The sequence below is a fragment of the Euprymna scolopes genome, chromosome 17, assembly GCF_053919585.1.
Source record: "Euprymna scolopes isolate OS-2025 chromosome 17, ASM5391958v1, whole genome shotgun sequence".
NCBI lineage: Eukaryota > Metazoa > Mollusca > Cephalopoda > Sepiida > Sepiolidae > Euprymna > Euprymna scolopes.
Window position 1 is genome coordinate 11,383,327 of NC_136498.1, and position 14,103 is coordinate 11,397,429.

At 35.6% G+C, this 14,103-nt stretch overlaps 1 protein-coding gene across 1 annotated transcript in view; it reads right to left on the reverse strand.

The window, feature by feature from the left end:
* The window catches only part of LOC145296661 (uncharacterized), a 214,994-nt gene that overhangs the window by 20,334 nt on the left and 180,557 nt on the right, over positions 1-14,103 (reverse strand). The window contains exons 30-34 of the mRNA XM_080142600.1: positions 12,941-13,168; positions 7,994-8,168; positions 5,305-5,507; positions 4,101-4,254; positions 2,832-2,994 (exon numbers count right to left, since the gene is read on the reverse strand). Coding sequence (XP_079998726.1) covers positions 2,832-2,994; positions 4,101-4,254; positions 5,305-5,507; positions 7,994-8,168; positions 12,941-13,168 — 923 coding nt within the window. The remainder of the gene's footprint in view (positions 1-2,831; positions 2,995-4,100; positions 4,255-5,304; positions 5,508-7,993; positions 8,169-12,940; positions 13,169-14,103) is intronic.

Genomic DNA, 14,103 nt, shown 5'->3' on the forward strand with positions numbered 1-14,103 from the left:
TCGCTCTATCTAATCGTTTTAATTGCAATCGTTTTAAAACAATTGTTTTCTTTTCAGAAGGTTGAATACAACATGGAAAAAAAGCAAATTCGCGCAATATCTTTAATTTTAATTCAAGCTAGGCCGGAAAGCAAGTGAAACAGCTCGCGATATCAATGAAGCGTTTGGCCCAGGAACCACTACTGAACACACAGCACAATGGTGGTTTAAGAAATTTTGTAGCAGCGATAAGAGTCTGGAAGATGATGAGCGTATAGATCAGCCATCGGATGTTGACAACGATTAATTAAGAGCCTTAGTCTAAACCAATCCATGCACAACTGTTCGAGAATTATTTCTGAAAATGTAACGTATACGATAGCCAGCTAGCTAGCTAAATAAGTAATGTTTCCGGCTATTACATTGCAGAGCGTGTTGTGACTCGCGATGAAAAGTGGGTTCTTTACGACAATTGGCGAGACTGAGCTCGGTGGTTATAAGGTAACGAGACTCCACGACACTTCCCGAAGATAAATTTGCACCAAATAAGGCCATGCTACCTGTTTGGTGGTCTGCGACCAGTCTCATCAATTACACGTTTTGGAATGCAGGCGAAACCATTACAGCGGAAAAGTATTCTCAACAAATAGATGAAATGCATCAGAAAATTCGACAACCAGCATTGCATTAGTCAACAGAAAAGGCCAAATTCTCCTTCACGACAAGATTCAACTGCACGTTGCTTAACCAACCCTGCAGAAGTTGAACGAATTGGACTACGAAACTCTGCCTCATTCGCCATACTTTCGAGACTTCTCACTTACTGACTATTAATTTTTCAAGCATTTCGACAGCTTTCTGCTTCAAAACCCTAAGCGAGACTAAAAACGCATACAGCAACTTCATAGTCAACAGAACGCAAGATTTTCACGTGACTGGCATGAATTCACTTGTTTTGCGTTGACAAAAGTGTGTTAATTCTGATGGTGCTTATTTCGAGCAACAACTTTTTGCTTTAGTCTAGATATGTTCATCTGAATTTAAAAGATAAAATAGTCACAAATTTCTTGTCAATCTGATAAATTATCAATACTTATTCAAAATTCTAAAACACTAATGATGTTATCTACAAGGTGTGAGTGATTTACTTTAGTTTTTATAAACAATCATTGTTTATCTGAAAATATTTAAGATACCATCTGAGGCATTCATATTATTTGCTTTATAATGTGACAATCGATTGTTTTTTTCTAATTGGAATTCAGAGTTAATTTCTAAACATATAAATTGGTTGGTCGTTTTATAGAAACCTTCTTAACCGCAAATTACCATGACTAACAACATACCTGAGAATTCATCAAACTCATTGACCTTTGGCTTAACATTCGCAGGCAACATGAATTGGAGCAAATACATAGGAGATATTGCCAAAGCTGATGCAAAGAAGCTCTCTCTACCTTGATAGAATGCTACTCACGCTTTACAGTATCCTGTAGATCTATAAGGCCGTTATTCGTCCATGCATGGAGTATTGTTGGCACGTCTGGGCTTGTATATTGTCGGGATTATTTCACCAACAAGAAGGAAGTAAGGGCTTGCAACGAAATGGTGACGTTGCTTACAAGCAGTCTTTTCTTTCCTTGTAAAGGTAACAGTTAACTGGTAACGTTTGCCGAATAACAGTAACGCGGTAATCAGTCTAAGAGACGCCAACCGACTAGCAAGCTAGGTAACTAGCTTCTTAACTAATCACTAACCCGTAGTGAGACAACTCCTTTTATACATACTAACTCTCAATGGCGAGAATTCCAACGTGATTTCCAACGAGATTAGAATGTCTATTTAACTTAGTAGGAAATAGACACCCAATTTCTCCGTAATGGCAAAACAGCAGTTCAGTGTCTTTTCTTCCCTCCGACCCACCCCCGGTAAGTCAAATCAATTTCAATTCTTACAATATGTCTGTCTTTTAGCTGCTTCCACTTGAAGTGAAAATCCTTGACCTTGTTGATTGAAAAAAGCAAAACGATGCGATCCGAAACGGAAAACAAAGTGAGAAATTTGTGGGTCGTTTTTTTAATTTATTGTTTTTTTTTATTACACTATAGTGTTTGTAAATAAAATATTTTCCATGGATGTTCCTCAAATAGCGTGGCTTCAATTTTTATCTTTGTTTGAAGTTTTCAATTTTGGATCGTTTCAATACAGTTTTGGATAACGGTTTTTCGCTTTTTCGATCAATAAGATCAAGGCTTTTTGCTTCTAGATAAAGCAATGAAAAGACAGTTAGTTTTTACGTAATGTTTACATATTGAAAATGTGTTTTTCTCAAGTTTAGATGGTTAGAACACCATAAATTTTGATTCGAAATGCCTCTCCATGTAATAATATTTTACAAAAAAAAACATGTTTAATCCTACACGAAATTATTTTCTTGCTATCAACTGAATACGGTATTTAGCGACATTACTCGCTAGAAAACGCTTCAGACATGAATGACGAGTTTTCTCGGTAAGATGCACTGATACAATACTACTTATTTTTATTTTTTATTTTTTTCCTGTCAGATCATGTTGTGGATTCTCTCGGAGAACTTCAGCGATCCCTTGAGATCCACAGTTCACCAGCTGAAAATCACTGGAATAGGAATTGTATTTTTTTCCAATGAACAAATCAAAATAATTGATATGCTGCGAAATGCAATTAAATTGACAAAACGGTAAAAAAGATTAAAATGTCAGACAGGCAAGTAAATATGATTATTTTGTAGAAGATGCAACGACGTGAATGTTATTATTTAAACATATATATATATTTTTAATTTACCGCAAAGAAAGAAGAAATATATTTACGTGTGTTTTTCAGATCCGTCGACATAAATTTTGCAATCTCTGGAAACTTTCACTCTTGTTTTGGAACAAACCAATGAAATGGCATCTCCTTCACGGAACACAGCAAACTTCTTATTCGTTAAGTCAGCGGCCAAAAGATGAACGCACTTTTCATTATCAAAATCTGAAAACAATAACAATAATAACCATGATAAACTGCAAAGGTTATCGAAAGAGGTGCCGAGTACTGAAACTCTGGGGAGACTTGTCGTCTATTATTATAGTTGGCATCCGTCGGTCTAGAAGATTATAGGGTTGCGCCAGTAGAGGTTGTGATTGAACACGCTCTTACATGATTGAATAAGTCTCTCTGATCTACATTTTGGGTTGCAGGCATCGCAGGTGAAGATCGGTGCGTTGTGTTGGTGGTCTGTTGGATTTTGACTGGCCTTCCTGAAAAGACTTCCGGATCTTCGCTCATTCTGCGATAGACTTTTCCCCAGTGGTCAGGCCATTGGTTATCGTTTGTCTCCATATGTTACAGACTTTAGCTTTGGTCTACCAGCTGGTAGGGTCAATATCACGTGCTTTAATGTTGTGTTTGTACACGTCGATATAGTGGAAGCGAGAACGATGCATTTTTCTTTTTGCCAACAGTATGTTCACCATCGAGATGTCTTTGGGGGATTCGCCTATTGGCCATGCGGTATACATGGCCTATCCAGCATAAGCGTCTTTGGCTACGGAAAGTGAACATAGAGGGGATACCAGTTTTTGTGAGTAGAGTATTGTTTGTAACTTTGTTTTTCCAAGAAATTCACAGAATGTTAACTAGACCCCAGGCGACACCACAGTTTGTTTTTTACAGAGAGAATTCTTTGATGCTGGCCTGTGTGAAAACTCCTAGTAAGTACAATACTATTTATTTAGAATTTAATATATGCGAAAGGGGTTTTCACGGCAAATACACATCAAATATTCATAGTAATGTTTTTTTAATTTATTTTATTCAAATAAATCGTCTTGAAGAAGTCTATAAAATGAAGACGAAACTTTGATTAATTTACAAACTATTTAGATTTTTATATTTCATCTGTAAAAGAAAATAACTCGTAAAGTTTAAAGCACACTTATTTTAAGTTAATGCGCTAACCTTGAATATCTATTCCATTTCTTCCTTTTTCTTTTCTATATTTGTTTTAATTCTTTCTCGAGCGAAATAAGAAATGCTTTAAGAGGGTTTGTCGAATGAATACATGATATTAGTCTTGGAGAATAAAGTTATCTTACCTTCTGGCAGGTTATAAACCATTCCATCGAACGTCACCATTTTGTTTTCGGAACTAATAGCTGCAGTTGGAAGATATTCCCGAAATAAAAAGTATCCTGGCTCATTGTATCGACTCATAAAGAATGTTGAAGTGTGGCTTAATTTGGGAGCAGTCTGTTATAAAAACAAAAGAAAAGACAAAAAATCATTGTTTTTTTTTTACAGTTTTTAGATATGGATTAATTACTTATATGATTTGAATTATTTGGACTACTGTTCTCATCTTGAATTTTATTCTCACAGCGTCTCAGCAGATGTAACCTCTGACCTTCTCCAGATGTATCTGATCGGACTCAGGAGATGTTACATAACGAATAGCCTTATATTAACTAGTGTTCATCTTGACAATTGTCGAACTAAGTACAGAACGACTGAGGGGAGAAATAGTAGTAGAAAAAGGAAGGGTGAGATAAAGAGTGGGAAAAGGAGAGAAATTGAGAGAATGAGGAAGAGAGAGAAACAGGGCAAGAAAGAAAGAGAAAAAGAAAAAAGTGAGAGAAGGAGATTGAACACGAGAAAGAAAGAGAGAAAGAAAGACAGAAACAAAGAGTGTGATTTAAACACTCAAATGTTAAATTAGATACTGCTGCCAAAAACTCCAAATCCCGACGGTCTGTTGTCAAAATTCAACCCTAAATCCCGAGGCTCTGCTATCAAAAAGCTCAACTCCAAAAACCAACACCCTAGAACACGACGCACTGCTGAAAACATTTTCTACTCTGACATCCAAATCCAAAATCAAGCTAGTCTCTGAAAAAATCAGGCTTTTTATATCTAACCGGAAACATTTCATTTGCATGTTAGGTGATAATTATCGCAAGACCATAAAGAGAAAAGGCTTCCATTCTTTTTTTTTTCCACACAGAACTCAACAGATTGCACACAAACAGGTGCGTACTAATTTTTTACGTGTTTAATTACAAAAGAGTAACTTACTTTGCCTTTGGTAGCATTTTAGACCGATTGAAAGAGAGAGACAGAAAGAGAGGAAGAAAGAGAGAAAGAGAGAGAGAAAGAAGGAAATATATAGAAAGATAAAGAGAGAAAAAGAACAATGTAATATACATATGTCTGTAGTAGATGCAAATCTAAAAAGAAGGAAATAAAAAATCTTGAAAAAAAAAAAGAGGAAAGCGAGTGGAGAAAAAATGGGTGCCAACTTACAGCGAACGATTCCCAAATGAACGGGTGCATGACTGTGAATTCCATTTGATTCGATTGGACGGAGGGCATCATCTGTGGCATGACAACCCGGTTAAAATAATCGCTCAGCAGGCGAGGTGGGTGATTTATTCTCTCTTTCACATACTTCATGATTGTACTCAGTATCACAGTGAAACCCTTTCGCAGGTGCGCGTACTGACTGGCTGACAAAAAGAATAAGAACAGATTCATTAAAACAACATTCATCGAACCACAACGTATGTGTATTCAATTAAAACTAATGACCCCCCACCGATTTAAAAAATATAAAATATCAAAGTTGAACATCATATGGACTTTACTTTACTTATGACACCATGTCTCGGCGAATGAAAAGGATAGAGAAAGAGATGTCCTCTTAGATAATCCAAATTATCCCTAATCTACAGCATTAACAATTACTAATCTACCACCTTATATTCTTTAACCCTTATCCTCGAGTAGCCTTCTGGCCTTGATAAGTGACGACTCCCTTGTGAAAAGAAGGAACTTAAACAGTTTCTCTGTCTGAAAATGGCGTTATATAGTCTAAACAGTTGATTTTAAAGAAATAAATATTCAAAAAGTAATCCTGCGTTGTATTGGCTTCTTTACTAACAAATTGGGAGTGACAGTGGTATGTTGCTTAACGATACCGACAGAAGATCTGAGTACCCAAAGCTCGAATCCAGTTCGTTGCCAAAACTCACTTTGATTTAGGATGATAGAAACCTTTACACGGCCACTCCCGTAATCCCCGATGTCTTTCTAGAAAGAATTCTGACTAGAAAAATGTGGAAACCAGTGCCAACAAAAGAATCTTCCGATTCATACGACATGACGATGATGATGATGATGATGATGACGATGATGATGACAAATTCAAATTTACGTCAAGAAAAAATAATAATTTGACGCAAGCAACAGCAATCCTCCTGATTAGAAAAAAAAACATCATTGTTGGACATAATATGGACTTTAGTTTTCTAGAACCACGGTTACAGTAAAACACAATGTAAAAACTAATTTTCTCTCTCAAATCAATATCCCTCTAATGTGATTTGGCCACACACTGATCAATCAGCTTAAAGGACAAATTGATATATATATATATATATATATATATATATATATATATATATATATATATATATATATATATATATATAAATAAATTACAATATGTTTACCAAGGTAATCAAAATGGTAAACTTAAAATATATTATAAATATTAAAGAATTAATATTTACAAGTAAAGTAATCTCAACCAGATGTAAAAGCTCAATAAAACCGAAAAGGAAATAGAGCTTATAATATGAATAAATGATTAATAAAACATGTTAAAAAAACATCTTGAAAAATAGTTAAAAACATATTTAATTTTACAAAGGAAACACAAGATAAGTGGATAGTCCTTAATCCGCGGAGTTTCGAAGATATATATATATATATATATATATATATATATATATATATATATATATATATATATATATATATACTATTGTATAAAAGTCACATTGTGTGTGTGAACTCCTTCCTCATAGATTCCGAAACGACTAAGCTTATCTTTTGCAAATTTCACAAAAAGCTAAATTATATGTCTAGCAGAGTTCTTAGATATGTTTTGTACAGAACTTCATTCGATGAGTATCGAAAATCGAAAAATCAGATCTTAAAAATAGTCTTTCTTCTCTTATAGATAAAAACAGATTTACAGTTGAATATTTTACGTTACACCCTTGGTTGCTGTAACGTAAAATATCCCACTGTAAAACTTCTTTTTTATCTATAAGAGACGAAAGAATATTTTGAGATCGTCAAGCCTAAATATCAACTGACGTGATATTGTAAACAATCACAGACAGAATTTAATGAACGACATTATTATTATTTATTTATTTATTTCGAATTAGTTCACCGGGAAAATTATTCCTCATAATTTTAATAATATATAGAGGATTGATTCTATAATAATTCATACGAAATCTTCATAAATTAAAATATCATGCTTAAGCGTATTGTACGACCGGGCAAGGTTGGGCGGCCAGATAGTATTATTTTACTCCTCAAAAAAGAGGTTAATGTCTAGTAGATTAGATATTAGATTAGCCTTCTCTCAAAGGCAGATATAATACCTGGGATGATTATCTTCATCCACATAAAAAGGAGGTAATTCCTGAGACAGGCGTCATGATAGTAGAATCGATATTACACTACCCACCGATAACAGATAATGCAATAATAGATTAAATCAGGTTTTTTTAAAAAAAATTTTTTTACAGTTAGCTGCGGTATTGTGTTCCACAGATGATCAGTTCCAATAAATAAACTTTGCACATGAAATTTCGTTCAGTTTTAGATAGGGAGGGGGGATAGATAGATAGATAGATAGATAGAGAGAGAGAGAGAGAGAGAGAGAGAGAGAGAGAGAGAGAGAGAGGGGGAACTATTGACAATGGTTTTAGGGGCCGAGTTTATGTTGCGAATGTTTTAAAAGGGAGGAGGGGCACTATTCGAGCACCTGCCATGAAATAGAAGAAAGTCTAGCAATATCTCTTCTGTGAGAAAGATGTAGTAATGAGGAGAAAAGGGTATCGCCCACTAGATTCCAAAGTTAGTTTTGTATTCTATCAAGACAGGAAAGGGTTCTGTTTGCTTGCATACTTACTGAATCCACTGTTTCCGATGGCTTTCTGTACTTTCTCAAAAGCCATTCCTATTTTGTACAAGCGTTCATAGACAGCATGAGATACTGGACGCGACGACAGTGGCAGGTTATCCAGATATGGAACGATGGATCGAATGTGGGACATTACGGCCATATCAAAGAGTTCACCAACCGTCTGAAAAGGTGAAATAAGTCATAATAGATAAAGGTTTTTACAGATAGAATATGAGAAATCATGTATATTATTTATTCGGACTTTAGTTTTCACCATTATAATTTATTTTCTTACTACGCTTTGGTTGATGTGCCGTGCAGTATTCTCTAAATGTAATATTTTCCCATATCTATATCTCTGTCCTTGTCTGTAACAGAGCCGCTAGCGCTGTTAGCAGCAGCATGAGACACGTATGCAAATAACCAAGCTGGTTGTGCGAAGTGGTGTCAAAATGGAAGAAGAAAACGGGAGAAAAAAAGCAGAAACAAAACGATACACATCACTAGAGAAGCATCGGAGAAGTATGTGTAGAAACATGGCCGGAAAATAACAGCGAGCGACACATGGGTGACGAGATCGACTCATAAAAACAGGGCATACGAAATAAACTAAACGAACTGTTTAAAACAAGATGCAAAACAAAAAATTGTAAAACGGAAAAATGCTGAGTCGAATTTCTTTCCTCTTCCTTTTTCATTGCGACGGACTCCACGTGTAACATGTAACGTTACATATATATCAATATACCTACTATTATATAAAAGGAAATTTGTATGTGTGCGTGTGTCTGAGTTCGTTTCTCATGGACTCGGAAACGGCTGCGCCGATCTTTTAAAAATTTCACACGAAGGTACGTGAAATGTCTGGGAGTGTTCTTACGTAAATTTAGTATGAGAATGCGTCTGATAAGAATCTAAAGTTGATAATCGAAGATCCAATTAAAGAAGTCGATTTTGATCAAACTTAACTCTTTATACAGCCTAATATCACAAGTACATTTTAGAAGCTTTATTACTGCATAAGCAGAAAAGCCCTCCATAAAAATCAACAGTGGGTTCCTTTATAAGACAGGGGCGCGTTCGAAATTAATGTTTCTTTTTAGAGTGCAATTGAACCATGATACGTTTAATATTAATTTGTACGTTTTACATTAATTCAAGTGATTATGTAAAAATAATTCCATAAAATTAACAGTTGGTAATCAGTCGATTTGTTCAAAAAATGAGCCATTTCACCGATTTCGATGATAATATAATTATGGGAGGGCGAAACATTTGTTTATCTTTATTCAATCCCGGACAACGTCGAGTCTCCATGGTATTTCTAATATGAGAGTCCATCGAATTTAATTCCTGAAAAAACATCAGTTTACACATTACATTGATATTTTTTTTGCAGAAATCCTTGTTTAGATAAACTCCTTAGACTGACTTTTACTACAAACCTAAATAAAGGATTGATAGCCAACATATAGCTAAGATCGACGAAGAAAATAGTGCTCGCATCATGTTCCTTAAAACTCTTTTAAAATACACAAAAAAAACGTGATTAATTGATACCTTTGGAGCATTGTTAAAGTTTCACAAAAATCGGATGTATTTGAATTTTTCACGACGTGCTTTCATCCTTTCTTTGCCCTCTTTGCATTAAACTAAATTAAATTTTGAATAAAATATAGCCCACAATACCACTCGTTATGCCTAGCAGCTGTGTTCTGAAATTCAAATGATCGGTTAATTACTTTAGGAGTCAATCCTGTGCATAGAATATGTAAGCATATACACATCTCTCTCTTTCCCTCTCTCTCTCTCTCTCTCTCTTTCTCTCTTTCTCTCTCTCTCCGAATATATATATATATATATATATATATATATATATATAAAGCTCAACGTCAGTGTGTCTGTCTACCTGGTTTACTATTATACTAAACTGACCACATACAAGGATAGAATAGGTATCAAGAATGTGAAATGGTTATGATAAAGTGAAACACCACGGGGGGATCACTTATCATCAATGCATGCTCATACATTTTCACATAGAGCTACCAAATTTGGCAGGATAATCCACCATGTCGGAAGGGGAAGTCTTGACGGGTTACACTGCTCACTCTCATCAACAAGAGTGGGGCCCCAGGGTCTCACTTATAACTGAAAACTCTGTGCATGCTTACACTGATGTAGATATTCTCGACAAACCTGTTTAACAACAAAATCACACCCTTTGACTGTTGCGGTCCCTAAATGCCAGAAAGCTTTCTGCTTGAATAGTTTCTTCCATCGAACACTTTGGAATTCCCTTCTTGTTACCTGCTTCCCTGGCTGTGCTGATATGCAGAAGTTTAAATGCACCGTAAAACAACATCTTGTTAATCTTTCCAAGGTATTGTCCAAAATAGTAGCCCTTACGCCCAAGTGACAATATACCTTGTTAGGAGTGAGCCTAACCAATATATATATATATATATATATGCGTGTAAAATAATATTTAATAATAATATATATATATGTATATGAATATATATATATTTTTTTTTTTTTTTTTTACACAGTGATAACCACTTATCAAGGCCCGGAAGCCACTCAGGGATAAGGGTTATTGCAAGTACATTACGCATTTCATGTTGAGGTTTTGGGATTTGTGGAATAGGTCGGCATACTTGGTTAGAGCAGTACAGAGAGGGAAAGTAAGAGAGAAAAAGACAGGAAAATTTTTTTTTTTTTTTGTAGCACACGAAAAGGTAAAGCCGTAACAATTACCCACTAGTATGGCATCGAGAGGCCCCACCAGAAACTACTGCATGGTCCAGATCCACTCACCAAATTGCAATACAGCAGTCCCAGTACTTTGCGCCTGCTGATAGGACAGCCTCCTTAGTGGTTAATCCAAGGTTCGGGTCCCTGACTATCAGGCAGATAACGTCAGCCCAGACAAAACGTTTACCTCCAGCACCCTTACTAGTGACATGGCCACAAGGACAGACAGAGACAGAAAAATTTCTGACATCTCAGACTACTGGTCACCAAGTACTACCGACCTTTAAGAAGCTTTTTCTTCACCCTTTGTCAGAAAAATCACTCATTGAATGAGGACTGAATGACAAAATAGGAGAAGCGAGAGTTACTGGAGCTGCCAATAACACATCCACTGTATTATCTACTCTCCATATATTATATATATATTCATGTAAATATATATATGCATGTATGTATATATACAACGATGATTTAAATTCTAATGACTATAAAAGATCAGTAAACAATCATAATTTTGTTTATTTATTATTATAAATTTTTACATTTTTTATTTTCAAATTATTCTAATTGGCGAATGCCTATATCTTTTTATATAAATGTCACACACGTGTTTTGTTGTAGTGGTGGGGTACATCTACATAATTTAGTACTTACTATACTGACGAAAAGAAATACAGAGATTACTTACTAATCTATTGAGAAAATTTGTAATTTCAGATAAATTAGTTTAGGGGTTAATCTTGTCCATACAAATATATAAACACATACACGACGTTATAAAGACAGGGAATAGATTATTAATAATTGACTGGTCTGTTGCACTATTGAAAACAGTGTATAATCGCGGATAATTTTATTGACACCTTAATAGAGCACATTGCTGCAAAGATGGGTTCTTTTTTCCATGCTCGAAAGTTGTTCACACTTCAAAGTATTTTATATCTCTACAAGGCCACTATTTGCTGGGCCGATGGCTCTTAGACAAGGTCCAAAAAGAGTCTCCAAACTAATAGGTCCCATGCTATCAACCAAACTACAACCCAAATGTTGTATCGCTGTGCCTGTTTTACAAATATTTTAATGGAATGGGTTCCGACGAATTCAATACACTTGTGTTACCCTTGACATAAATACACCCAACAAACCTGACAAGATGCAAAATCCCACTCCCTACACTGCAGAAATCCTTAGATTTTGAAAAGCTTTTTATTCTAACAGTTTCTTCCCTCAAACTTTTTTTTTTTTTTTACAAAGGAGGCACCACCTATTAAGGCCCGGAGGCCCTCGAGGATAAGGGTTAATAGGTATACATAAGTAGCGAAAATTTTGTAAATTGGATTACTTAGGGGGATGATTCATCAAGAACTTGTTTACATTGGACTTGAAGACAATCAAAGTGTAGTCAGCTGGAAAGCAGACAAACGAAAGAGAGTTCCACAGGCGTGCAGTTCTAAGAAACAAGCTTTGTTCATGAAATGTACGCTTAGGTTTAGGCACAGATGAAGAGTGTGGAAAATTATTGATAGTGGTTTTGGCTAGACGGGTGTTTTTCGTGAAAGTTTGACGAGGGGGGACCATAGATTGAAGCTCAGACGAGCACTTTCCATGAGAATAATGATAAACGGGATCGCAACATCTCTTCTGTGGGAAAGAGGTTGTAGGGAAGAGAAAAGAACATTCCCCACTAAGCTACTAAGTCTATTTTGAACTCGGCACAAGCAGGATAAGCTGCTTCTAGCAGTTCTTGCCCAGATGTGGCAACAGTATTCCATCATTGGTCGTACCTGGCTTTTATATAGATAGAGAATTGCATCAGGAGTGAGATATCTACTGATCCCTGCTTCCCTGGCTGTATTGACATGCAGAAGTTCAAGTGTAGTGTGAACAGACATTTCACTGATCATCTCCCTATATAGTGTCCTTGTCGAATTGGTCCCAAATAGTGCCTATTTACAATGTCTCCCCACGGGACAGAGTTAGACACCAGGGTCGTTTTTTAATGTGGAGAAAAGGAACAAAAATAAAAATTGTCTCAGTCGTGAAGGACCTCTCCTCCACTGACAGGGAACAAGAAATTGAAGTGCAGCATCTGAAGAACAGATACTACACTTTGAGTAGCGCCTTATGTTCAAATGTCTTATTTGGGGTAAATCAACAATAAAAGAATAGACTAAATTTCAAAACGCATATACATACCATGCCTGTTGGTCCAACAACTGTACTAGAGAAAGGTTTCAGAATATTGTCGATCATGATATCCATTTGGTAGTTAATCTGGACCATAATTCCTTGACGAATGCTTCCAAGTAATTTTGTTGACATTTTGGTAAGGTGGGGATTCCAGACGATGACGTTTTTGATTTTAGTCGGCGTTTCCAAAATAACTGTCCAAGTAATTCCAGAAATGACTGGCTGCCCAGGTTTCTGAAATAAAAAAAAAATATCAAGTGTGTTAAACTGTAAAAACAAAATGTAAAACAAAAAAACTACATTTATTTTGAGATTTTCTTTACATGCAAAATTGGAATCTGGCCTCTTTGCACGCTTACTTAAAATGCAGTATCTTAGCATGCAAAATTTGGGTCCAGACACTTAGCACACTAAATTATAATCTGGTCTATGCATACTACATTAAGAGCAGGTTCTTTGTATATTATATTCGAAGCTAGCATGCTAACTTAAAATCTCATATATCAGATGCTAAATTGAAATTGAACATATTTTCATGCTAAACTGAGATCTGCCCCTTTTGCATGCTAACTAAACATTTGATGCTAAATTAGGATTCGATCATTTTGCTTGCTACATTGCGATCAAGCTTATTTTAATGCTAAATTGGAATCTGGTCTTTTTTCCTGTTTAATTAGGATTTGGTCTTTTTTAATATTAGATAGGGATCTGCATTCAATATTGGAGTCCAAACTTTTTGCACATTTACTTCAGATCAGGCCTTGTTCCACGCTAAGCAGAAAAAGAATTTCTCTTTATTATGAACCTCTTCTATATCAACACGCATAAGATATCAACTAAAGATATACAGGATGGAACGATAAAAATGTCGTCCTAAAGAAACAACACTACAGATTTATTTAAAAACTTTTATTGAAAAAAATCAATTAAATGTAGTCGCCTTCAGTTTCAATCACCACCTTGATACGGGTTCAGAACTGAGAGAACGTCTTTTCCATAAGCACTGGCAGGAGCTCGAGAATACTTGGTGAATCACAATGATCAGGTTTTGGTGATGTTATTGACGTGTGACCAAATGAAGTAGCCCAGCAGGTTCAAGTCAGACGAGGACGAGTAATGGAAGAGTACAAAGTTGTAGCACTCACTCTAAAACCAAGCGTGGTTCTCTT